Here is a 24819-nt window from a genome sequence, read left to right as displayed (position 1 = left end):
TGCCTTTATCGTAATTGGGTACGGTTCCCACAGGAACCCTAAAATTCAGTCCATTAAACAAGAAGTCTTTTGTAAACAGATAACACAACAAAGGCAAGCACACAATCATTAAGAGTCACTACAGGCAACAGACAGCACTAATAATCCTGCAATAGGATATTAAGTCAAAATGTTCACTCAGAATCTGTTAAAATCATCAGTTCACCAGGAATAATAAGGTACCTTACATTTAGGAACTTAAATATAGGAACAAGTGCTTATTTTTTAGAAATCTGACTGCAAATGCTAGTCTTAACATTTAGGTACCAAGTGTATACCTACACATCAGAATGTACTACCGTGTGGAGACCCTTCCCACAAGCTAGCTGTGACCTGCAGGAGTATATACACACAAGGCAGTGCCATGCAGAGATACGCAAGCAAGCTCTGCACACTTTTGCTCCAGAACCAGAAACAGGATAGCACATTGTCATGGCACAGTGCCTGAGCTAATTAGCTCTGCAGAGAAGCAGGGATCATGTTTTGCTCATGTGGTTATACTGACTTCTGTACCCAGCACAGAGTATCACTGCATGGTTATGCCTTGTACTGAGTAGCCATATCCAAAGACCTCCTAGCAGTCCTCCAAGAGTCATGCAAGAGTTGTTTTGAAAAAGAGTTGCAAGCATTCACAATTTGTAATAACATCAGGTTTTGTTTCCCGTCTTAATACCAGCAAATATAATATGAATCAACATGAGGTGTACATTAATAAAAAATGGGAAAAAAAAACACAGCTGTTGTTACTAACCACAGTATAAAAAATTGCAGACATGATAAATACAGACACATAAATAAGAGGTCTTTGATAATTCTTCCTTCATTATTGAATTGGGACAGAAAAAAGGGAAACATGACATTAAAAGCAACAAATGTAACCTGGAATAGCTGCAGATTTATTATGAAGAGGGGGCCAGGAGTTACTGTATATATTACTGTGTGTGTGTATATATCTATATATATGAAAGGGTGCAATACCTAATTTAAAGGGGAGAATTATACTCCACTAATAAGCAATGACCTCTTAGACCAGCAGGGTTCAAGCTTTTTGGCAGGCATGCCACAAATTAGTCCCACACTATCCCTGAGTACCACTCCAATCCCCTTCCTCTGTCTGATTAACTTTGTTCCTTTGTTCCCTCTCTTGCTTCCTATCCAGTCCACTGTTCTGCTTTCTGCTTTCTGCTTCCTGCCCTGTGTTTCCTGTTCAACCTGTTGCTTGGTTTTATGCTCCCTACCCTATCTGCCCCTGCGCTCTTGTACTCTCCCAGGTCTGCCAAGTGACCCACAAGGCTGCGCATTCTATTTGCAGCCCCTGTGTTACAGGTTGGCCATCCCTATCCTAAACTAAAAGGTTACTCTGAAAGATCAATAAATATCTGTGGGAATTGACTAATTGGTTATCTAGTGACAGATGTGAGCCCCAGTGCGGCTGCAAATTGATTTCAAGGGGTAAGACCAATTTTTTCTCTATAGCTAAATGAGGGCAAAATCCTGAAACGTTAGTTATTGTAATTTAGTGTCATATATAGAAAAGGCAGATAAAGAACCTCTAGATACTTCAGATGAAATGGCTTTCAGCTTTGTAAACCACAAACTTCATTTTCTTTAAGCACAAAAGATGCATATTATTGTCCAACACTACATTTCATTGTGCAAATGCAACACAGCAACTGCAAAAGGATGTATGTATCATTAACTTTTTAGGCCACTGGCCACTTAACAGTCCTCATAATTGCCCGATAATATTATTTTCTGCTGGATAATCAAAACCCTATTTTGTTTCTTCTTCTTTCAGTATCCCCTGATGCAACAGAAGTGTCCTTGCTTATGGGCCTAAGGCCTTTTACTACTGAGCAGCACAAAGAGATAAAATAGTAGGTACTCACTTTTCTTTCCATCCATATCTGCGTGGATTTTCCGAGCCAGAAATCCAGTTTTATAAACAGCAGCACTGGGGTCATGAGGAATATCTAGGAATGGGTTATTGGAATTGCCAATCCGATTGACAGCTTTTGGGTGGGAGCCATTATCCTTTTCATCAGTACCATCTGTGTGAGATTTTTTTTTCTCTTTCTCTTCTTCATCTCTAAAATAGGTGAAAATAAAGTTTAGATGAAAAACTGGGCGTCTATTATGCACCTATGTCTCAAAGTTTCATGTCTTACCCAGTTTTTTAAATGTTCCTCTCTCAGTAGGTTATTTTTACCAGCCCATTTTACCTATAGGATTGTCCTAAAGCCTGTCCAAGTCAGTAGCAAAACTCCTACAAACTTCAGATCATTTTTGATTGGGACCTCTCACCTTGATTTAGCAAAATATTTAATTACCTGCCTGACTTTAAACTCAATAGGATTTTTTGCTTGGTTAATAGGGACTTAGATGCCTTATTAAGTAGTTGACTGAATTATGGACCAGATTTTCAAAATAACCCAGTTGCTATTGAGGCATCTAAATAAACAGACCATTGCGCTCAAATATAGCAAACATCAAGTTGTTCCCCTTGTTTCCACCTTGGAAAATCTGCCCATTTGCTCAGGTGCCAAAGTGAAGATGTTTGGATGTTGACCTCTTCTGAAAATCTGGCCTGATGCCATTAGGCACTTTCATATAGATAGGAAGGAAAACATTCTTGTTAGATTGGTACATACCACTATGCCTTTGCTTAGTCAAAGATCAGACAGCTGAATGATCTAAGGATCTGGACCACTGGGAAAGACTAGTTACTTGCCTTCAAGTGACTGTAGTTTTTGAGAGGTGTTGTCCATATAGGTCCTATTCTTCATATGCCAGCATCTCATGACCAAGAATTTGAATTATTTTAAATAGCAGTGTCCCTTGGGATCACCCTTGTGCTCTAAGAACCTTCTCAGTATATGAGAAAGCAGAAGAGGCAGGGCAGCTAAAACTACCACTCTGTTCTTTCACTGATATACATATTTTGTAGAACCACAGTACTTTTGGGATGAGAAACTGTACTGTCTTTTTCAAGCAGATGTCCACACACACTTGACTTGTAGTAATTAATAAGTGGTCAACCTGATGCTAAAAAGGTGGGCAAACTGAGGACTCCTTGAAGAGTGACTGTAGCCTGTTTGTATTAAAACAAGCATCTATTTGGAAACTTGCACTGACAATTAATGAGTAATAGAAGTGTGGATCAAAATTCAGGTTGCGGTACTCTGTGCCTATCCAATCTGTTGATGTTTCTCTACCGAGTTGTAGGTCAAATTGGAGCTCATGTGGAAAGAACTCTAATCTGATAGGATGGATTAGTCTTTGCAGCATTTCTGACCCATTTAAGGCAGAAGTCGTCCCTTAACTTGATGTACAAACACAACAAAGAGCCTGTGGGCACACCTGTATTGTCATGTCCTAACCAAGCAAAAGAATAATACTCTCACAATGCCCAGTGTGGGAACTCTCTTTTCACTCTGGGTAGTTGAGGAAAGAATTAATTCAGCTGGGGAAAGAACAGCAAAGGTGAACAGGCTGGCTGACAGGATAACCAGAGGTGATTTTTTGTAGTAGGTCTCCCACTGTGGAGGTGTGAATTTCCCTTATCTTCCTAGCTGATGTGAAGACCTCTTCTGTCTTCACTGACAGGTGACAAAATGAACAGATGGTGAGTGGTTCAAAGGGAGCAAGAGACACCTTTGAGTTCCCTCAACACTGAGATGTGGTCCCAAGAAGAAGACTGGTCTGAACCACTGTCCAAATCCCATTAGGAACTGTGCTACCATAATGTGTCAGAAAGCAATAGATGAGGATGCAGAGCTATCACTGCCAGGTACTCTTGTACCAAACCAAGGACAAGACAAAGTGCTTTAAAGAAAGGAAGCAATGCAGTATAAGCAGCACTAAGGCTGCTGCTGGCAAAAGATGACATTGCATCACTGAGAGAATCTCTTCCACCAACCTAACTGAGGGTTTCCAGCAGTGAAGCAAGATGCTTTGCACTGCAGAAAGCAGTCTCATTTTGCAGATGTCACCCAGAGAGCACTCTAGGCAATCAACACAAAGATACTGATGCCTGGGTGAAGGAGCTCACCACTGTTTTGTGAGAACAGATCTGAGAGAGATGGTAAGGTGACAGACCTCCATACAGTCAAGCACACAATTGCTAAGAAAAAAGCTGTCTGCCTAATGCTCTGGCTATGACAATCCAGCTTGCATCCTGCCTAAGTTTTCTCCAAGCTTGGGATATCATGGTGTGATGGGGTGTAAGCTGTGGTCTGTAACAGCCACAAAAGAGGTAATGAACGAAGTGGGGAGAAGACCAGTGCTGTTAGCTCTCCGAGAAACAGGAACAGGTATGCTACAATGCAGCGATAACAAGGGCTGAGATGTGTTTGTTAACCAGAGACAAAGGGTCAGGAACAACCCCCACTCATGAATGGGTGGAAAGGGGATCATCAGAACAATGCCCAAAGGATTAGAGAAGTGTCTGAGGGGAAGCTGGTATTGGATGTTGTAACATGTTGCAAACATTTCTGCTTCCAAGATTTTCCCTTTCTAAGGTGGCAACCATAATGCTTAGGCTTTATTCCAGGGCCTCTTGTGGCTCCTGAACAGATCTCCTCTGAGGTCATCTGTAAAGTGTTCTGGAGACTAAGGGGCTACAGAGCTACCAGACTAACATGATGACAGATGCACTGGTTCCAGAGACGCATAGCTTCCTGACAGAGAGGAAGAAGACCTGGCTTGCCTTTGTCTTTTGAAGTTATGCATCACTGCTGTTTTATCTGTGAGCATGTGTATGTGTAGGCTCCTTAAGAGGGGAGAGGGAGCTTTGCATAACAGCCTCATTGCTGTGAGTTGTTGAATATTTACGTGTAAGGTGGTTTCTTAGGGAGACTACTAGAGGTGCACTGATATATATCTGTTGCATATCGGATCGGCATCAATAAAAGGAAAATGAACATTGTCGGCGCTTTTTTTGGCAGGTGTAGCCAAAAAAGTCACTGATAAATACAATATGCCTTCTGGCCAGGGCTCCTGGATGTCACGTGTATGCACGCAGGCAAACACATGCACATGGCCAGGAATGCAGCAGGGCACTGTGAAGAGCAGTGCCCTGCAAGTAAATCTGTGGAGGGGAAGGGAAGGGGTATAGCGTGGGGGGCAGATCAAGGCCCCCATGGTGAGGAAGGGAGTGAGGCATGAGCAGGGGCTGGCAGCGCTGCCCAGCCAGGACAGTGAATGGGGGCAGGGCAGAGAGAAGGACAGAGCCATGAGCAGCTAGTCCAGGGGGCATGCCCCCCCCGATTTGTGTGCGGGGCAGATGCAGGCTGCTTGCTGTGGGCTCAGGGGTCTCCACTCTGCTGCCTGTCTAGGCAGGGGACATACGGCTAGCATGAGGCTCCCAAGAGAAAAGCAGCAGAGAGGAGAGCCCTAAGCCTACAGTGGGCAGCCCACATCCACCCTTGCCCCAGTCAGCTCCACTAAAAAGCATCTCCATGCTTAAAAATGGTGGTGGTGGCATTTGAACTAAAGCTCATTTGACAAGCTTTAGTTCAAGCACTGCCACCACCATTTGTAAGCTCCAGGACACTGATCCCCTGGACAAGCTGCCTGCAGCTCCATCGCACGCCCCACCTTGGCCCCATTCACTGCCCTGGCTGGGCAGCAGCCCCAGCCCCACTCCCCCGCTCACCATGAGGGCCTTGATCTGCCCCAACCATGCCCCATCCCCCTTCCCCCCCCCACAGACTTATCTACAGGGAGCTGCTCTTTATGCTGCCCAGCTGCATTCCTGTAAATTGGTTATTGGATTTGTGTTGGCCAATATGGTTGGTTAATAATCAATTATCTGTATCAGATTTTCTTGGCCTTCTCTGTGCACCTCTACAGACTACTTACTTTGACCTCTTGGTTGATCAAGATGCACTCTGCATCCTCACAGAGATAAAGCTACACAAAGTTTTAGAAAAGGCCTTCCAGCCTTGTTCTAATGGAGGGTGGGGGATCAGTGTCAGCTATGTCAGCTTTAAGTTCACTGGCACTATTTGCACCAGTGGCTGAGTAGTAGGACTTGGGCAATGCAGCTGTGGACCTGGGAAGTACATTGCAGCTCACCAGACCACTGGTCTGATGAAACAGATGCAGCATCAGGAGCTTCTCTGAGGGTGTGCTTGAGTGGGGCACTGCTTGCATGGATCTCGCCAAGAGGAAGAACTTCAGTGTCACCTCTTTCACCTTATAGTTCCTTTGAGAGAAGGGCCTGCAGACAGAGCAGTATCTTGGGGCATGGCCTTTGCCAAGACACAGCAGTCATGGGGCAAGTCTTGCACAGACAAGTAGAGCTGAATTGTAGGCTCGGAAGATCTTAAAGGGCAGCAAAGTAGGATGTGTCAAGGTATAATACAGCAGGGTTAGATCAGAAGTGGGGACCATGTACAGAGAGGCTGATGACCCCTGAATAGACAGAGAAGGCAGAGCTGCAGGTACCTAGGGGACTTTTGGGTTAAGCAGGGATGCACCTTGTGTTCTGAAGAGCCACCAGGCTTAAGCAGCAGCAAGACAAAGTTTTTGGACTGCCATTGTGAACTTAGAAGCTAAAAATCTACCTTAGTCCTGTTTTAGGTACCTGCCTCCCTTTTTTTTTTGGATATGGCCCACAGATACATTTAATGCATCCAGTGATTTTACAGTAGCTTCTACTATAAACAATGCTTTAAGCCTTGTATATTTTAATATTGTGCTTCCATACATACAGTTGTATGTGGTTGTTATTTCTACTGCCTGCATACAGAAGCAAACATCATCTGACAAGAAGTGGGGAAAATGTTTATCTCTGTATTCCATCTCAATAGCACAGAAATGAGATGTATTCAACTTTATATTATTCCACCTCTAAGATAGAGCAAGGTAAACTTCACATTTCTCTTGAGATGTTAACATCCTACTATACATCTGAACATGCAAGAATCACATGGGGCTTGGGGGAAGCTGAAATCTACAGAATGATGGGAAATCACATCACTTATGAGGAAGAATTAGGCCTAGGTGAAACTCAAGTGACCTCATTGCAGTTACACCCAGGATAAATTTGAGTTATTCAATACTGGCTCCACTGAAGTCATCAGGAGTTTTGTCATTGACATCAATAAAACCAGGATTTCATCGCCTACATTTGCTGTTATTCCTCTTCTCCCACCCTAGAAAACAAGAATCTATACAGCTCCACTGACAAAGAAACACAAGGCAAAATTACTGTCCATCTATATACATGGTCAGACTACACTCTTTCCCCCTACACCCTCTGAAATACAGGCTGAACATTAAAAACAGCTCACACAGATATGGAAGTATGTTTTGTAAAGTGCTAAATATGCAAATACAGAAGAAGGGAAAAGAGAAAAGACCATAATAACCACATTTACTGATCTTTGTGGCACTTCTCTTCCAGGAAACCAAATGATATTTCAGGCAAGGGGGAAAACTGAGCATCTAAAATAAAGGGAGGTTATTCCCTGGCAGAGGAGCTCCAAAGGGTGGGGGGCGGGAAAGGAAAAAAGAAAAGAAAAGAGACACAGGATCCCATATTTATTAGTTCTGAGTGTCAGATCCAATCTGTATATTTTCCAAATCACAATATATGTTTCAGTTTGACAGCCAGATGAACTTGTATTTGGAACCAAGTTAGTAGTTTATAGTAGATGAGGCAGGAGGAAGAAAGCAATCAGCTATACTTCCCTGAGCTTTACTTACTCTGCCATGCTCATAGAAATATAAAGAAATACTTCCACTATTAAATGAAATTGGTATATGACTCTTAAGACACATAGGAAGCAGGACTGAAGAGGGTCTGGCTGTATCTGACTGACCTGGGCATAAAAAGCAGTGACAGCCTTCACCCTCTCCTCCAAGGCCATTGGATCAAGCCATGTAATTGTGCTGTGGACAGCATGGCTTTTAGGATGAGAACAAGTCTAGTTAGCAATGAATGATAAAGAACAAGACAAGAATTGTGTAGCAGCCTCCCCCCCAGGTATAATTTATCACCGTCTCAGCCTTCTCTGCCCAAGGACTTATTGATGGCCGTTAATCCACCCAGTAATGATTGCTGTAAGCTCTTAAACCCTTGTGTAGCCCACAGAAACAGAATCTTGAATCATTAAGGAGGCTCTGACCAGATTAACAGCATCTCATCACCAGCAGAAAGTCCAGAGTGCATCTATGCTGGGATGTCTCTTCGTCCTTTCCCCACACAACACCCCTCTCCCGACTGGCCTACCACCCCACAAGCTTCACCAGCAGTGACAAAGGACTGCTCCTTGAGGAGCCACTCTGGCCCAGTATGATGGAGCTGGTGGATGGATTCCCAGGTGGACACACTGGGAATCTCTCTCTTGCAGACCAGTGTATGACTGTGGCAGAATGAGCCAGCACCTCTGTCCTTTCAAAATGAGCTGCCTTGCACACTCTGGGGCCCAAGCAATGGGCCCCAGAATGAACAACAACTGCACAGCAATACAGAAGGGGGAGGCTCCAGCTCCCCCTACCCAGGGTCAGTGCTCCAAGTCCAGCTCTAAATGAAGGGAACCATAATTTGAGCCTAGCATCCTCTGGTGCTGGAAGTTGTTCTGACATCAGCATAGACTGCATGCAAGAAAAACAGTCACAGCTGGTATTCCCTACAGATAAAGTGACCCTTGGCTTAAATCCCAAATTCTGACGCTAAGGGGTCTCTGATTTGTATCTTCCCTGCATAGCCTGCCTGTGTTTTTCCCCAAATCCAGCTCATTATCAGCAGAAACTGCTTTGCCCTGTCTATCCATACATAACTGAGCTATTGCGTAAATCATCTTGATTGAAACAGTCAATTTCCACCTGGAAACTGTCCAAATGGATTCGACTCTGCGTATTCTCTTGCCAAGAACTAGATGAAATTCTGATACCAACAGGTCTCCTAGCACATTCCACCAGGTCTAAGACAGCTGCAAGTGCATGTCTCTACTGCTGGGATACAGAAAGTCTGACACAAGAGTATTCTAGACCTGAGATTCCATTTGAGAGAGGACTCCTGTAAACTTTACTCATGTGAGGTGCCCCAAAGTCATCTCCTCTAGGTCTTGGGTCTGTTTCTTAATTACCAAGCGTGGGGATATCTGCAAGTGATGCTCAAAAAAGAAAGCACTATATTTTCTTGCAGTTTACATGCCACCAAATAAGGCACACCCCTTGGTTGGGGAAGGCAGAAAAAATAAGATGATTGTTCCAGTCATGGCTAAATGCTAACTGCAGGGGATCCTGACTGAAGTGGCTGGAGAGATGACAGGGTTAATGCTGTCGCTCTGACCATGAAGGGTGAACTCCACTGCCCTCCTTCCCTGATGCTGGCAGAAGGATCACAGCAACCATCTTGCAGCAGCTTCTGCCTGCGTCTAATTTTCCAGCAAAGACAAATTAGCTTCCCTGCTTAGGAGAGACACCCCAATTTCAGAGGGCTGATTTTTCTGGTGGGGAGCAGGCAGAGGAAGTGCGGTAGTATGCAAGTGAATTCAGTATGATTGCTTAGTATCATAGCTAGGGCCTCTTACAGCTGATTAGCTGCATAGATTCCAAGTAACATCCTAATGGAGGACACAGAGCTGAGTGATGGGACCCCTCTTTTAAATCCTCCAAAGCAGAGAAAAGGACAGACAATGCATAAATATTGCTCTGCTTGAAACTGAGCTTTCACAGTGATGGGACCCACATCCTCAAGTGTATAGACCTGACCATCTCTCATAACCACAACTACTACAGAACACGACGCCTTCCTTTGACTATTAGTTGAAAAGAGTACCAGTCTAGGGTCTATCTATACTGCAGAGAAATCAAACATGGGAAAATGTCAATTAATGTGAACATAAGGATCACCATAGTAGGTCAGATCAATGGTCCATCTAGCCCAGTGTCCTGTCTCTGACAGTGGCTGGAGTAGATGCATTAAAGGGAAAGCACTGAACCAGGTATATCTAGAGTTTATTATACTCCCTAGCATCCACCATCTTTGGCTCAGAGATGCCAAGGATGCATCTTTGTCTATTCTGTTTAATATCTATTAATTTAATGCCTATAGCTACCTATTCATACCTTAAATTTGTCTAGTCCCTTTTTGACCCTGGTTATAGAGTGCACCCTCAGCAAGTTTGCAGATGACACCAAGCTGGGGGTAGTAGCAGATATGCTGGAGGGTAGGGCTAGGATTCAGATAGACCTAGGCAAATTGAAGAATTGGACCAAAAAAATCTCATGAGGTTCAGTAAGGACAAGTGCAAAGTCCTGCACTTAGGATGGAACAATCATATGCACCAGTACAGGCTGAGGGCTGACTGGCTGGGCAGCAGCTCTGCAGAAAAGGACCTGGTGGGTATAGTGGACAGTAAGCTGGATATGAGCCAACAGTGTGCCCTTGTTGCCAAGAAGGCAAATGGCATACTGAACTGCATTGGCAAGAGTGTTACCAGCAGAACAAGGGAAGTGGTGATTCCCCTCTATTCAGCACTGGTGAGGTCACATCTGGAGTACTGTGTTCAGTTTGACCACATCCTTTCTGTAGTGGGAGGACCAAAACTGGAGAGTCCAGTGGGAGCCATGAAAATGGTCCAGGGGCTGGGGCACATGCCTTCTGAGGAGGGGCTGAGGGAATTGGGCTTATTTAGTTTGCAGAAGAGAAGACTGACAAGATATAATAGCAGCCTTCAACTACCTGAAGGGTCGTATGAAAGAGGATGGAGCTAGACTTCTCAGTGGTGACAGATAACAGAACAAGGAGCAACACCATCAAGTTGCAGCAAGGGAAGTTTAGGTTAGATATTAGGAAGATTTTTTTCACTAGGAGGGTAGTAAAGCACTGAAACAGGTTACCCAGAGAAGTTGTAGAATCTCCATCCTTGGAGGTTTTTAAGACCAGCTAGACAAAACTTTGGCTGGGATGATCTAGTTGGGGCTGGTCCTGCTTTGAGTAGGGGGTTGGACTACACTGACCTCCTGATGTCCCTTCCAACCCTAATTTTCTATGATTCTATACTATCTGCCTCTTACAATCTTCTGGTAGCAATTAGTTCCTGAACTTTACATGTAGTGTAAAAATGTAGCTGGAAAAGAAGTTCTTGCTCATGTTCTGTACTGAGTTCTAGTAAAGCAGTAGCTTCTCAAAACCAGTTAGAGGGAAACAGATCAGACCTTGTTCAATTAATTATCTTTAATATCATATTATTGTCAAGTTATCCATAGCTCAGAGAAACAACACTAGACAACCTAACAGCAGGAAACTCAATCCAAGACTTGTGTTTCCATTCAGTGGTTCCAACACAATGTACTGAAAGATAAAGGAAAAATTCAACATTTGTTTTATTTATGTAGTCATAGAACAAACAGAGGATTTAATTTCTCTCTTTTCAGGCTGAAGTTTCCTACTAAATGACATGTCCTCCTTCCTGACAAATGAAGTCTCCTTCTATCATTAACGATTTTCCTTACAGTAGCAGGAGGAGGGCCGGACGTGAGTGTGGGGGGGAAGGTTTAACATTGCTATTCATAAATGGAAGAGTGAAACCAGTGTTCTATGTCCACTGAGCTAAGACTCTGCCAATCACGGGGGTTTTTTGTACAGAATCCACAATCCACACACAGTGCGACACGAGTACTAAATGGATTACCACAAAAGGTACTATTTTTAAAGTCATGAATTCTACACAGAACACTTACACTGCCCACTCAAGCTTCTCATTCTTGATTGAATTGTAGAGAGCCTGCAAAGAGAAAGAGACAAGACAGAATTATTATTGTGACTCTGCCATAAGTTTTAAGATGCCAATGAAAAGTGGCCAAGAACCAACTGCTTCTGATCAAGAAGGTACACTATCCACACGTGACAACATTTGTACCCGAGTAGGAGGCATAATATTGCTGAAGGTGGAAACAACATATCAAGAGATAGGGTCCTATTTTTCTATAACATTTTTAAGCTAAATATTTTTGGTTTGCATTATCCCACAAGCTTCTGAACGGCAGGGAACAGTCTGCACCTCAGATAAAATCATGGCTCCATTGAGACAATAGGAGTTTTCCAAATAAATCTGATGGGTCAGAATATTACCTCTGGTATTAATCTAAAAAACTAACAGAATAGTTTACTGGTGACATGCACCAAAATCACCGAACCCCAAATATACATAAACCCTTCCATCTTATGTGTACAAAGACATTTATAAAGATGTTCAGCCTCGATGTGAAAGGCATGTTAAATAAATTGGAAATACCCAACACATTTAAGATAACAATCTGCTACAGCTGTTCACTAACAGAGCTGCTCTTAATTTTTAAGAGACAGAGGCCAGTGACTTTGACACTGAAGAGTTCATATTTTCTAAGTGCTCAGTGTGCAGTAGCTGGTCATTATAAAATGGAGGCTCTACAGGATGAAATCTCCCATGTATATCAGAGATGGGAGGTGTGTTTCCTACGAGTGTGAGCATGGGAAATACACTGGCTAAGTGTGCCTGATGTCGTGTTCCTCAAGTGGCTGCTCCCAAGAGTGGACAAGAACCAGCTACTGCTAACAGCTAATGGAGTTATTGCTTGAACATGTCTCTGGCACTTATGTTATTAGTTATGGGAAAGACCAGGTTGTAGCATGCCTATAACCCACATTTGGGATCTTTACATATATGAATACGTACTTCCTCCTCCAGATAATTACTGAAGGGATTCATTTCAGTCAAACTCATTCTCCTCCCTAAATTGTGATGTCCAGAGGAAGAGCATCTCAAAATAGGACATACACGGTTGTACCCACAGGGTGCCCATATATGTGCTCTATTGCATTTTAATTAGAACATGTCAGAGCACACTCGATTAATTAAGTCACCTGGAGCATTCTAATTAGAACTCTCCAGCAGGCCCGACCATCATGTGTATTCAGCATCCCATGTTTCAAAATAGCAGTCGGGGTGCATTAACTAAAGCTCGTTGAATAAGCTATAGTTAAAGCACCTGCAACACCATTTTGAAACAGAGGTTGCTGAATACATGTGATGCTGCAGTGTTTTAATTAGAACAGCTCTCCAGGAGCTGTTCTAATTAAAATGCCACCCCCTCCCCCACCTCCCACCCCAGATCATATGTATAGACACCCTTGGTTACCAAAATAAAGGCACATATACAAAAATCACCAGATAAAGTTGTATAAATAACTGAAATGCACCTATAAATAGAACAAGTCTTACTGGCTAGCACCAACAGCCTTAACTCTGCCCCAAAATAAACTTCACATATGCTGACTATGTAGTTTACATTATACTTGGTCCTCCTGAAAGAGGTGAAACTACGATGCATAGAACACTGATAGCTTCATGTTGTCCACTTGTAGGATAAGTGCCAAAGCACGGGTTCTCCTGCCCCCGATTCATGTGGGAAATCCATGCTAGCCCAGGAGAGTAACATAGTGCCATGGTATCTTTATTTTAAGTCCCAAACAAGATCATAAAACTGCTGTTCTTATTTTAAAGTAGCCAATGGTAGTACCCATAGAAGCACCATGTTTGTGTAAAGCCAGCTTCCAGAGGTCCCAGAAGATGTCAGAATCTCCACTGTGCTGCTACATTTTCTGCTCTGGGGGGTTTACATATTACCACTCATCTGCCTCGAGCTTTCCATGCTTTTAGGGAAGGTGTTCTCTGCTCCAAGGACTTCACAAACTAAGGACAAATAAACACTTAAAAGTCAGTGAAGGAGAATAACTGGCCATGCACATGCAGTTTGCCTCATTTTAAGATGAGGAATCACAAGTGAGTTTAATCAACAAGAAGAGAAGACGACAAGATTTGTGTTGATCTGCTTGTGTACTAGGTAGGACTAGTACATAATTCAATAAGTTGTGTTTTTAACAGGACCTAGTAGAAAGGGACCTTCTTTCATATTCTTTAGGTGAACTGACACTTTCCATTCTGACCTTTTCTTCCCAGTTTCTTTTAACTTACTCTGAACTGCTGTAACCTAGCAAAGTTCCGATGTTTGCTCTCTGGCCCAGTTTTATTTTTGGGGTTTTTTTAAAGGTTTAGTTAAAAAGGTAAATGACTTCCAAAAGTGAAGGGGGGGAAATAGACAGTTTTGCCAAGGGTAATATTTTTCCCCCAGGGCATTTATTTTTGAAGAGCTCTTTCATAGACATTTCTTAGACATTAGGGGCTGGAAGGGATTTTGTGAGACCATCGAGTCCAGGTCTCCCCCTCTCCACCATAGGCAGGAAGTCAGCTGGGAGCAAGTGACCCCAGAAAGAAATATATCCACGTTTTTTTAAAGAGTCCAGAGTAGGTGCTTGCACCACCTCTGGGGGGAGTTTGTTCCAGACCTGGACACCTGTACCGTAAAGAACTTTTTTCTTATGTCTAGCCTAAATCGGCCTTCCTGGAGTTTATGGCCATTAGACCTTGTTATCCCTTGGGGAGTTCTGGTGAACAGCTGTTCTCCCAGGTCCTGATGTACCCCACTTATATAATTGTAGGCTGCCACCAAGTCCCCCCCTGAGCCTTCACTTTTCCAGACTAAAGAGTCTCATGTCCCTCAGCCTCTCCTCATACGACTCCCCTCCAGGCCTTGAATCATATGAGTGGCTCTCCTCTGGACTCTCTCAAGCTTTGCCACATCCCTCCTGAAGGGGGGGGCCCAGTACCGAATGCAGTACTCCAGCTGTGGTCTCACCAGGGCTGAGTTAAGCAGGAAAATGACTTCCATGGTTTTGCTTGAGATGCATTGGTGGATGCACGCCAGAATTTGGTTTGCTTTGCCAGCCACAGCATTGCATTGGTGGCTCATATTTATCTTGTGGTCAATCAAGGCCCCCAAGTCCCTTTTGGTTGTGGTGCTAGCAAGCGTAGCAGTGCCAAGCCTGTAGGTATGTAGCTCTTCCATTTTTACAGTTTGACATGAAATTTTGAAACTGGGTAAGAAGATGGCCCAGGGTTAGGGAGGTGCCCTGTGTATTCACCTTCAAAAACCCAGATAGACTTGGCCATCCTAAAAACCTGAAAATAATTATCTGCACTTTTTCAGTGCTGCTTGTTACAGGCTTATTGCTAAATCTCTTCCAGGATCACACCTGCACTAAGTAGACTTGGACACGGGTGCACCAACAGGGATTTTGGGGGCCGATACCGATAGCCGAATTTTAAGGAGGCATTATCGGCCAATACCAATCCGATTTCCGATTCAGCTGCTTGCAGCTGGTAAGTCCATTGTGGTGGAAGGGGAGGAGGGAGGGAAGGGGCTTGGGGGCAAATTAAGGCCCCTGCAGTGAGGGAGGAAATGGGGCTGGGGCAGGCATTGCCCAGCCAGGACAGGGCAAGGCGCAGGACAGAGCTGTGGCTTGTCCAGGGGTGCAGGGTGGGGGGTGACCCCCACCTCTAAGCGCACCTGGGAGGGCATGGGGGGGGGTGGGACAAGTGCCTCATGGATCTGTGGGGCAGGGCGGGACGGGCTGCAGCTGTAGGCTGGGGCCGGGACTGCACCGGGCTCTTCCCGGAGGGGGCTGGGCCAGGCTGCACTTGGGGCAGGCGGTGGCAGTGCTTGGAGGGGAGCTACAGGGGAGGCTACAGCCACCCCAAGTTTTGCTGTAGCCCCCACTCCCAGCACCACCACCTCCCACCCTGAGTGCAGTCCTGGCCCAATCCTCCCCACAACCCAGGAAGAGCCCAGCACACCCCCAGCCCCAGCCTGCAAGTGCAGCCCACACCACCTCCTCACACAGATCTGGGGCACACACCCTCCTTCCCCCATGCCCTCCCAGGGTGCATGCAGCAGTGGGAGCCACCCCACCAGACCAGCCATGGCTCTGTCCCACACCCCGCCCTGCCCCTGCTGGGCAGCACCTGCCCCAGTCCCTGCCCCACTCCCTCGCTTACCATGGAGGGTGTTGATTTGCACTCCCACACCCTCTCTGCCCTCTCTCCTTCCACCACAACAAATTTACCAGCTGCAAGCAGCTCTCCATGCTGCCAGGCTGTGCTCCTCGCTGCAGCTGCGCACGTGCACAGGGTACTTATCAGCCAAATTATCGGCCACATCAGGCCAATTTCCAATACAATCAATTTTCTTTATATCAGTATCAATCCGATATCGGACTGATGTATTGGTGTACTGCTAGATTCAGACCAACAGGACTTCCTACAAAATAGGCAAAAGAGAAATAGAGCTGCAGTAGTAACCACCTCACAAACCTTTTTGCCAGAAGTTGGGGCTTGGAGTAGATTCTACTCCACGGTAATAAGTCTCTGCCCTTAACAGCTTTTATTAATGAGCAAGTTCACCTGCTCCTGATTTAAAAATGTTACCAAATATCATCAACCCAAACATATGCATGAGGAGGAAGAAGAGCTCCTGAGATGTCCATGCACACTCCCCTCACAACACTGACAGTTTTTGTTATTTATCAAAAGAACACTAATTCAAACCTATTGCCTTTCTTCAGCTCACTGCCAGAGCTGTTACTCCAGAGGAGAAGGATTGTTCAGTACTCAGAACAATAGTCTCAGCTATGAGCCACGTGGGTTTAAATCCTTGATCTGCCACACGCTTCCTGTGCCACCTCAGACAAGTTATTTAACCTTTCCGTGCTATTGTTCCCCACCTGTGAAGTGTGGAAAAAGAGCCCATCCCTACCCTCACAAGGGCATTGCAAAGAAAAAAAGAATCTATATAGCTAGACATGGTCCTGGATTCTACATTAGTCACAAGACTCCTCATTAAAATGGTCCTAAAGCTGCCATACATAGTGTTTTAGATGCAGTATTCACTGTCCTTGCTGGAGGGAACAGTTAGAATATACCAAAGAAACAGTTAGGAATATCTAAAGTGATTGATGGTTTCTTTTTAAGGGTAACCTCTGTATTTGCCTATCTTGGGGCACGGTGCAGAAGTGAAGAGTAACTTTCTCTCCTACTAGCCCTGTGCTGTCTAGGCTGGATTTGCTGACGCGTTTCAGCTGCTTCACACTCCTTCAGTTGCTTAAGTGTCCCACTGACTTAGGTCATGTGGCCTGTGGGATTCCTCATTATCTAGAAAAAAATCTCATCCTCATATTTTGAAGCAAGTAGCAGATCAACACACACTGCCTAAGGGCCTGCTTTGCTATTTTATGGCTATTAACTCAGGACCTGATTCAGGACACTACTTAAGTGTAGAATTAGATTAATAAGACTTATATATGCACTTAAGAGCTTCCCCCTACATCAGGTCATAACTGGGCAGTGATTACAACAGTGATGCTGCTTGCACTAGCATTTTGCTAATCATGTGGGTGATTTCCATCACCTTTTTTACTTTCTGAAAAGAAACAACCCTGGCATTTTAAAACAAAAAGCACTGCTGTTCTGTCATGTCAGAGTTCAGCTGATAAAATTAAAGTTTGTCATCTGCTGTCAGTAAAGATGGCAGAAAATGCTGGGCTAGGCAAATTTACCATACACCAGCTAGGCCAAAGGACTACAGTCAGATGGGGAACTCCAGCACTAGTTTAGCTAACCAATCTCATTCTCAAGCTCCACCCTGCTCTAGAATTTGGAAGGAAGAGAGAACTGTGTCTCTTCTTCATCTTACAAGGCCTCAGGGCTATTACAGGGAGGAAATTTATTTTCCTACAGCCTGCTTCCACCCAGCCTCCTGTGCCTTACCCTTCTCCAGTCTTTAACCTCTGGGTCCTTTCCTTCAATGCCCATCTCTCCTACTACTCAGAAGAGAAATTCACACACAAGAAATTAACAGCAATATAGATCACAATATAACAGTAATAAGCATCCTAAAACTGTAAAACATCCTATAAATAATTTCATTGTGTTGCTGCTGGCCAAAGCTCTGATCAGCTGCTGATATCCTATCACAGACTCTCTGCAGACTCAGGAATGTAGTAGCGTATGTTTCTTTAGGGTTACTAACTGAGCAAGAAAAGATACTTTTTCTTTTTTTTTTTAAATCAAAACCTAAATTCTGCTGTAACTGCCCAATTAATTCCTTCTGTCCCCCTTCCATAGTTGATGAGTCAGTGGGTGAAATGTAGGCTTGAAGGCTTTGGAAAGGGTGGTTTTGACAACTCTCATTAAAGGTAATGGGGAGGTGAAACTGAGTGATTCTATGCATTTCCAAAATCCCATGGCACTGACCTAATTTTGCTCTTACTGAAATCAAAAACAGACTTAGATTAACAGGAAGGGAAGCTGAAAATTCTCCCATCCCTCCCTCAGTGTGCGTATGTGCAATGTATACATATATGGATGGGAGACATACTGTATATATTTTTTAAAATATGCATTTATATACAATGCATACTATTTCCATCTATGTAATATATATTATACATGTTTATTACATCTGTGTGTATAGATATATATGCATATGGACACTGTGACAGGACGGAAACTCAGGGTCACCATGCTCCCCCTTAGGCAGCTTGGTGCGATATAGAGGGTAACTATCTGCACCTCACAATCTTGCCCACCACATCTTTGGTCCTATGTGAATTATAGGGAGGCTACCTTTAGTCTTCCTGGTCATGGTTCTCCTGTCCTATACTGGGCCCGTATTCCGGAATGGGGTTCAAGTGCACCCCAGCCTTATAGGCTCTGCGTGGCTCCAGCCACCCCTGTACCACGCCCCAAGCCTCGCGGATGTACCAGACATTCTTTGGTCTTATTAGATGCCTTCTCGCGCTGCCCCCCCCCGCGGGGCTTCTCGCACTGCCCACTCCCTAGGCCACTGATGTGGTTCCCATATGAGACCTCCTCCATCCCCTTATAACCTCACCTGGTCCTCCGGTCTTACAACAACAACAACAACAACAACAACAACAACAAAACAATAACACAAGCCCCTGGGCTATAACATAAAGCTAAACCGCTTGGCTAACCTCCTTTGAGTCGCCCTCTGTGGATGCTCCATCACTCACTAGCATAACTGACTGCTCGTGTTCAGGCCTTACCCCTTTGCTTAGTCAGGCACCACTGCTTCTCCCTGGCTGCCAGCCAAGACCCCACTCTCGGCCTCCAGCCTGTGCTTTATAGAAGTCAGCCCTGCCCCTTCCGGTCAGCTGACTCCACAGGTGTGGGCCCCTAGCTCCTCCTAGTTGCCCTGGCAACCGGCACCTGGTGGCCATTCCTGCTCTTCAAGTAGCAGCCACCTTAGTGCCCTGCTTCAGACATATATAGTGCAAACAAGCATATATCTGCACATGATAAGCAAGCTACATATGTATTAAATCAACTAAAGCATACCATTATGAAACTCCTGAACATTCTAAAGAAATAAGTTAACACCCACTGGGTAGCTAAATTGCCTTTGTCCCTCTACCCCAAAAAACCTGCCTGTGTGTAAATGTCATTGAGTCACTGGCTCAAAACAAAGTCTACAGCATCTGCAAACCTCTGATAAGGTTACAACACAGCCACAGCAACCAAAATGGAGTTGCACACCTGTGTGAATGGAGAGGGGAAGAAGATGCACGTAACCCATTACCCAGCTGGTGATTTGCAAGAGGTAGATCATTAGCTAGTAAGACCATCGAGTTGGGCAAGGCATTCCAAGGCAAAGAACACTGGTCAGCAGGGTCTGGCGTCCTGATGGGCTGACGGCAGGGCCCTGTGCCTTCCTGAATAAGCCAGCCTCTGAGTCTGTTGAAGGTGACTTCTGGCTTTCCTTACTTCCAGAACTAAGTTGATAAATGCTCTTTCATTAACGTTGGCTAAAGGGAACGGAGTGTGAAGGCTGAAAGGAATACACAGCTGGCACTGGTTCTGCAGCAGTAGGTTGGAGGTAAGCTTAATGGCCCTAAGGGCATTGTACTAATTGTATCAAATGAAGCAGTTCAGCTTGGGATGTGCCCCTAAGGATTCGCTTCCTGATTCTCCCACCCAATGTTCACCGGGGCATGGTAATGCTGACTCAAAACTGCTTGTAACAGGCTGAACTGCTGAAAGAATTTCATAAGCCACAAAAGCTGACTTTACTGGTCAACATACTCCAGCCTCTCTGCGGACACGTTGCTTTTACCATGACTGCAGCAGTTAATGACTAGACTGCAAGGGGAACCTCTCTTACATTCCCCTCACCCACCACTGCCAGGAGTCTATAAAAGATGCTCCAAAGAGCCCCCCTAGTCTCTGCCAGATGCTCCAAAAGTGCAGAAGAAGAAAGAAAACAAAGATAGGGCTATGACACAACTGCTACATGGCAAAGGAGTCCTCTGTCAGCACTCACCCAGCCATCCCCAGCTAGTGCTTGTAACGGGCAGTCACTGACACAAGAAAACCTGCTCTCCTGAGTAGCCTGGGTAAACACAGTCCTCATCCTCAGCACAACACCACACAGGAAAAACATGAGGAAGCTAGTGGACCTGCCATCCTCATGGAGAACTGAAGGGGACTTACTCCCCAATGATTCACTCAACACACGCCCCCCCATAAAGAGCTTGCAGGATGTCTCCACTGCTGCTTCAAAAAAGATGCTAGCTAGGGAAAGGGAGAATCATGATGGGATGAGAGGCACTGGGGGATGAAAGGATTGATGATTGATTTTGGGGGAGAGAGTGGGTGTACATGTAGTTTCAGGGTAAACTGGTTCCTCTTCCCCTTTGAAGGTACCTTCAAGGGCACTCCACTTAGTCTCAAGTTCTCCACCTTTGTCATAAAGGAACCTGTATCTCTCACCCTCCAGGCTCTTACCCCAACAGCCCAAGTTCTGTTTGGCAACTTTGTGCCTGCTTCCTCCTTGCAATTATAACATCTAACCAGAGACGAGGTACCCCTCCCAAAGCACAGCACCACTTAGGACAAAAGCAGATCAGAGAAACACAACAGCACACAGCCCAAGGACATCCCTGAGTTTGCCAGGTATCATCCATCCTCTAGAAGAGGTCCTGGCAGATATGTTGCCCATGTCTGTCAGTTCTTTGTCCCAACATGTGTTTCTGTATCACAGCTTACTGTCAATTTTGGATGCAGCAAGAAGGACCCCTCCTCTATATTGGACTATATTCACTGCTTATTGTCTGGAAGCCTCCTCCAACCACCACCAATGACCCTCCCCTCCCACTCTCCAGGGCTGTGGCTTCTCCAGTCTTGTTTACTTACCTGTGAATTTACATTAATCTGTTCCCTCCAAAAATGATTTAGGTCCTGTCATTTCACACACCCCCAACTCTGCCCTGCTACCCATCCCTGCATACACACCTGGAATGATTTATACACTTATTGCAAGGTCTTGGAATATTCCAAGTGCCCAGTCTTTCCATGCTCCTAAAATCACGTCTCCCTTTTCCAAAGGGACTGGTATCCTAGGGAAGTCCACCGCATGGCATGCCTGCCATCATGTTCGGGGTGACATGTCTGCCATTACATCTCACAACTGCAAATTCCATCAATTCCTATAACAAACATTCTTACAACAGCCCGGCATACATTATTCATAAAACAGCACACAGCCATTCAACAGCATATGGAACCGATGAATGTTTTTTGGTGTGGGTGGAGAGAAAGAATATGGGGTTGATGAGGATTTTTTTGAGGGGGGTGTAATTAGAGGGGAGTGGGGCAAGGGGGGAATTATTTTACTGAGGTAATTTTGAACGTGTCACCAACTCAGGCAAACCATTTCTGATGGGCCTTCCCTTTAAACCATTTTTAAAAATTACATCCATAGAAGAAAGCCTGTGTCATCCGTATCTTCACCAGAAAACGTAACTGGAGAACTAGCTGGGCTCCTCAGAGCTGAGCAAGGCTGCTGCGCAGAGCATGTTTACTCTGTAATCTTGATGTATTGGCTTGGCCAGAGCGATTTGTTCTGCACTTGCTTGAATGTTTAATCAACTTATGGTTAAAAGGGGCCTTACCACATTACTCAGGATGAAGCTGGTTGGCTGGAGGGAACACAGAAAGACAGACATGCTTCAGACTATGAGAGCACCTGCAGAGCATATTTCAAAAAACTATTTTGTGCCTTTTATTGGCCCATGTGCATTTGCAGGCAGGACAGGTTTAAGTGCTTTGCAGTTCATTCTTGAACAGCAAAACACACCCATGTCTGTCTGGAGAAGAGAACGCCAGGCATGCAGGATCCCAGGAACCTTCTGGAGCCTCCAGTTATTATATATCTGATCCATTTTTGAATGCCACCCCCAGAGGTGATAAAGATGCATTAACCCTTTGGACCATCTACACTGGCCTGAGATTACACACTTGCAGATGTAGCTAGTCACATCAATACTGTATTAGCTAATGCTGAGCCTAAGGGGTGTGTGCACGTGTGGTGTTTTTAAAATAGATACGTGGCAACTGAACCAGCTGGATCCTGCTCCCAACCCAACCCCTGAATCAGTATGTGATATGGGGCAGGTTACACAGTCTGTCTGCACCTCATGTATTTTAACCACAGAGTGAGAGGCTCATGCCACCCACCAGAGCAAAGCACACCAAGGTCCTGAGATGGGCACATAAGTGCAAAGTATCCCAGAAGGGGCTTGTTCCTGGCACAAGAAGAAGCTGGTGCTGCAGATGCCACTGCCCCTGTGGGGAAGAGACACCCTCAGAGCCTGAGTCTTCTGCTGCAGTCCTGTGACAGGCTCTCAGTTTTTTAATCCCATTATGTATGATGTGACTGATACAAATAGGTCTCTGAGAGAAAGCGAATGTACAAAGAAGGGCAAATAACCTCAGGCTGAAGAACAGAGTAAATTTCTCGCAGAACAGGGCCTAGATTTCAGTCAAGAGTGGGGCCCCTTGTGTTGGCATGATATAAATACCCACTATTTGATTCCCAGTTACCTTAAGGAGGCCATGAGCCTCTTCACACCCTCCCAGCCAGTCCCTTAATATTAATGTTCAAGCCTGTCAACACTGACAACTGCCAGAGCTGGGGAGAAGGGCTTTGGTGTGCATATCAATCAGGTGCATAGTGAGAGAGTCCCTACTGTCTTAGAGTCAACACACAAGCCAAACAAAGGGGAAGAAGGGAACAGAAGCACAGCAAGGAAAAGCAACTTGCCTGAGGCCACACAGAAAGTCACTAGCAGAGCCAGAAACAGAAGTCTGAATTCCAGTCCAAGTGATCCAGTGTCTACTCAGTTGCACTGCCTCTCCTGACAAAAGGCAAAATGCCTGCAGCTGAAAAAAAGCTGGGGGGGAAGAAATAGAAATGCAAAGGACAGAAAAAAGGACTGTACTGAAAAATCATTTTTGGGCACGGCTCCTCTTTGCCTGAACTTAGAGTCTGTTTGGGCTGGAAGATCTTATAAACAGATGTGTGTCTGCAAAAAGGCTTTTGCCCACTACAGGGCCCTCTAGAGATAACATAGCAATAAATGGTGAGGGCTGTAAAGACCTGATGATTCATTTTTAAAAAGAAAAAACCATAAATTAAAAAAAAATGACACAGACTCATTTCCCAGATTACTGAACCAGAAATGGGAGTATTGCACCTACAAGCCCCATCTGAGATCCAACACCCGGCCCCCTGTGCCAGGTGCTACACAAACATAGCAGGTGCAGGGAAGCTGGACCTGATGAGCTGTAAGGTCCCTTCCAGCCCCTAACAACTATGAAACTATGACAGTGCCCCTGCCCTGCAGAGTTTACAATCTGAATAGATGAGGAATAGACCAAGGAAGAGTGAGGGAAACAGAGAGATAGCTAACTTCTTTAGTCCAAAGTCCTTTCACAGCATCTGATGACGTGAGCTCAGGCTCATGAAAGCTTATGCTATACATCTGTAATTTAGTTAGTCTTTAGGTTTGCAAATCTACCCTGCCTTCTGAGGTAAACAGAGGCACAGATGGCTGAAGTGAGTTGCTTGAGGTCAAACAGCAACTCACTGGCAGAACTGAAAAGGGAACCCAGGTCTCCTGATTCCCAGTCCAGCACTTTAGTCATATAAAAAGATCTGTCAAATTCAGTAGAATAATTCATAGATAAATGTGTTTGCAAGGTGTAGTCTTCATTTCAGAGCTGGACCCATAATGGCCCAATGAGCCTTATCATCTTATTTCTCTTGAAACAAGCTTGGCCATGTAATATTAAATGAATCCATCTTTCAAAGCTTGGTTTGCCTGGACTGTCTTAAGCAAGGAAAGGCATCTGGCAAAGTTTGCAGCACCCTGTGGCTAACTGCATTAAGCCGGTCATCTCACAAGGACTTCAAGAATTGGGCAAATGAAATGTGCCAAGCAAAGCATAAAACTGTGCAGGGTAGGGATGACTTTATCATGGCACTCCTTTAAAGGAGCCTGCCCAAATGGGACTTATCCAGGGAGAAGCCTGGGATTTGGAGCAAAAGACACCGGACAGGGAGGTCTCTAGAATGAAGGAATGGGGGCTACAGAGGGAGGGTGCATAGCTGCACACATGTAAACATGGGTGCACACACATGCTGAACATAGTCAGGTGCCGTTGTGTGTTCTTCAGAACCTTTTAAGCCTCATCTCTGTGACATAGTAGTAGCACTCTAGAAGCTGTCAGAGCCCGGTTCATCCCTTGAATGCTCCTGCTACAGCAGAACATGTAATAGCCAAAAACAGAATTTATTTTCCAACTTCCTATAACATGCACAAGTTTACAGCACTACTGGTATACAGGGGTGCACCAATAAGGATTTTCTTGGCCAATACCAATAGCCAGTTATTCAGTAGGTATATCAACCAATACTAATCCGACAGCTGATTTACAGGAATGCAGTCAGGCAGCATGGAGCCCTGCAGGTAAGTCTGTGGAGGGGAAGGGGTGTGGGGGAGTGAAGGGGCATGGAGGGCGCAGA

General features: G+C 44.9%; 1 protein-coding gene and 1 long non-coding RNA gene across 2 annotated transcripts in view; one reads left to right on the top strand and one right to left on the bottom strand.

Moving 5' to 3' along the window:
• The window catches only part of LOC109297389, a 788954-nt gene that overhangs the window by 125221 nt on the left and 638914 nt on the right, over window positions 1-24819 (top strand). The window contains exon 2 of the long non-coding RNA XR_002097301.1: window positions 12655-12659. This is a non-coding gene — a long non-coding RNA (uncharacterized LOC109297389). The remainder of the gene's footprint in view (window positions 1-12654; window positions 12660-24819) is intronic.
• PSD3 (pleckstrin and Sec7 domain containing 3) overlaps window positions 1-24819 on the bottom strand; it is a 206325-nt gene that overhangs the window by 27361 nt on the left and 154145 nt on the right. The window contains exons 9-10 of the mRNA XM_019517099.1: window positions 11740-11783; window positions 1929-2128 (exon numbers count right to left, since the gene is read on the bottom strand). Of these exons, the coding sequence (XP_019372644.1) occupies window positions 1929-2128; window positions 11740-11783 (244 nt within the window). The remainder of the gene's footprint in view (window positions 1-1928; window positions 2129-11739; window positions 11784-24819) is intronic.

The sequence above is a fragment of the Gavialis gangeticus genome, unplaced genomic scaffold (genome assembly GCF_001723915.1).
Source record: "Gavialis gangeticus isolate Ggan-Ray unplaced genomic scaffold, GavGan_comp1, whole genome shotgun sequence".
In the NCBI taxonomy this organism is placed as follows: Eukaryota; Metazoa; Chordata; order Crocodylia; family Gavialidae; genus Gavialis; species Gavialis gangeticus.
The sequence above is the reverse complement of the archived record's forward strand: the minus strand, read 5'-3'. Positions and strand labels throughout refer to the sequence as shown.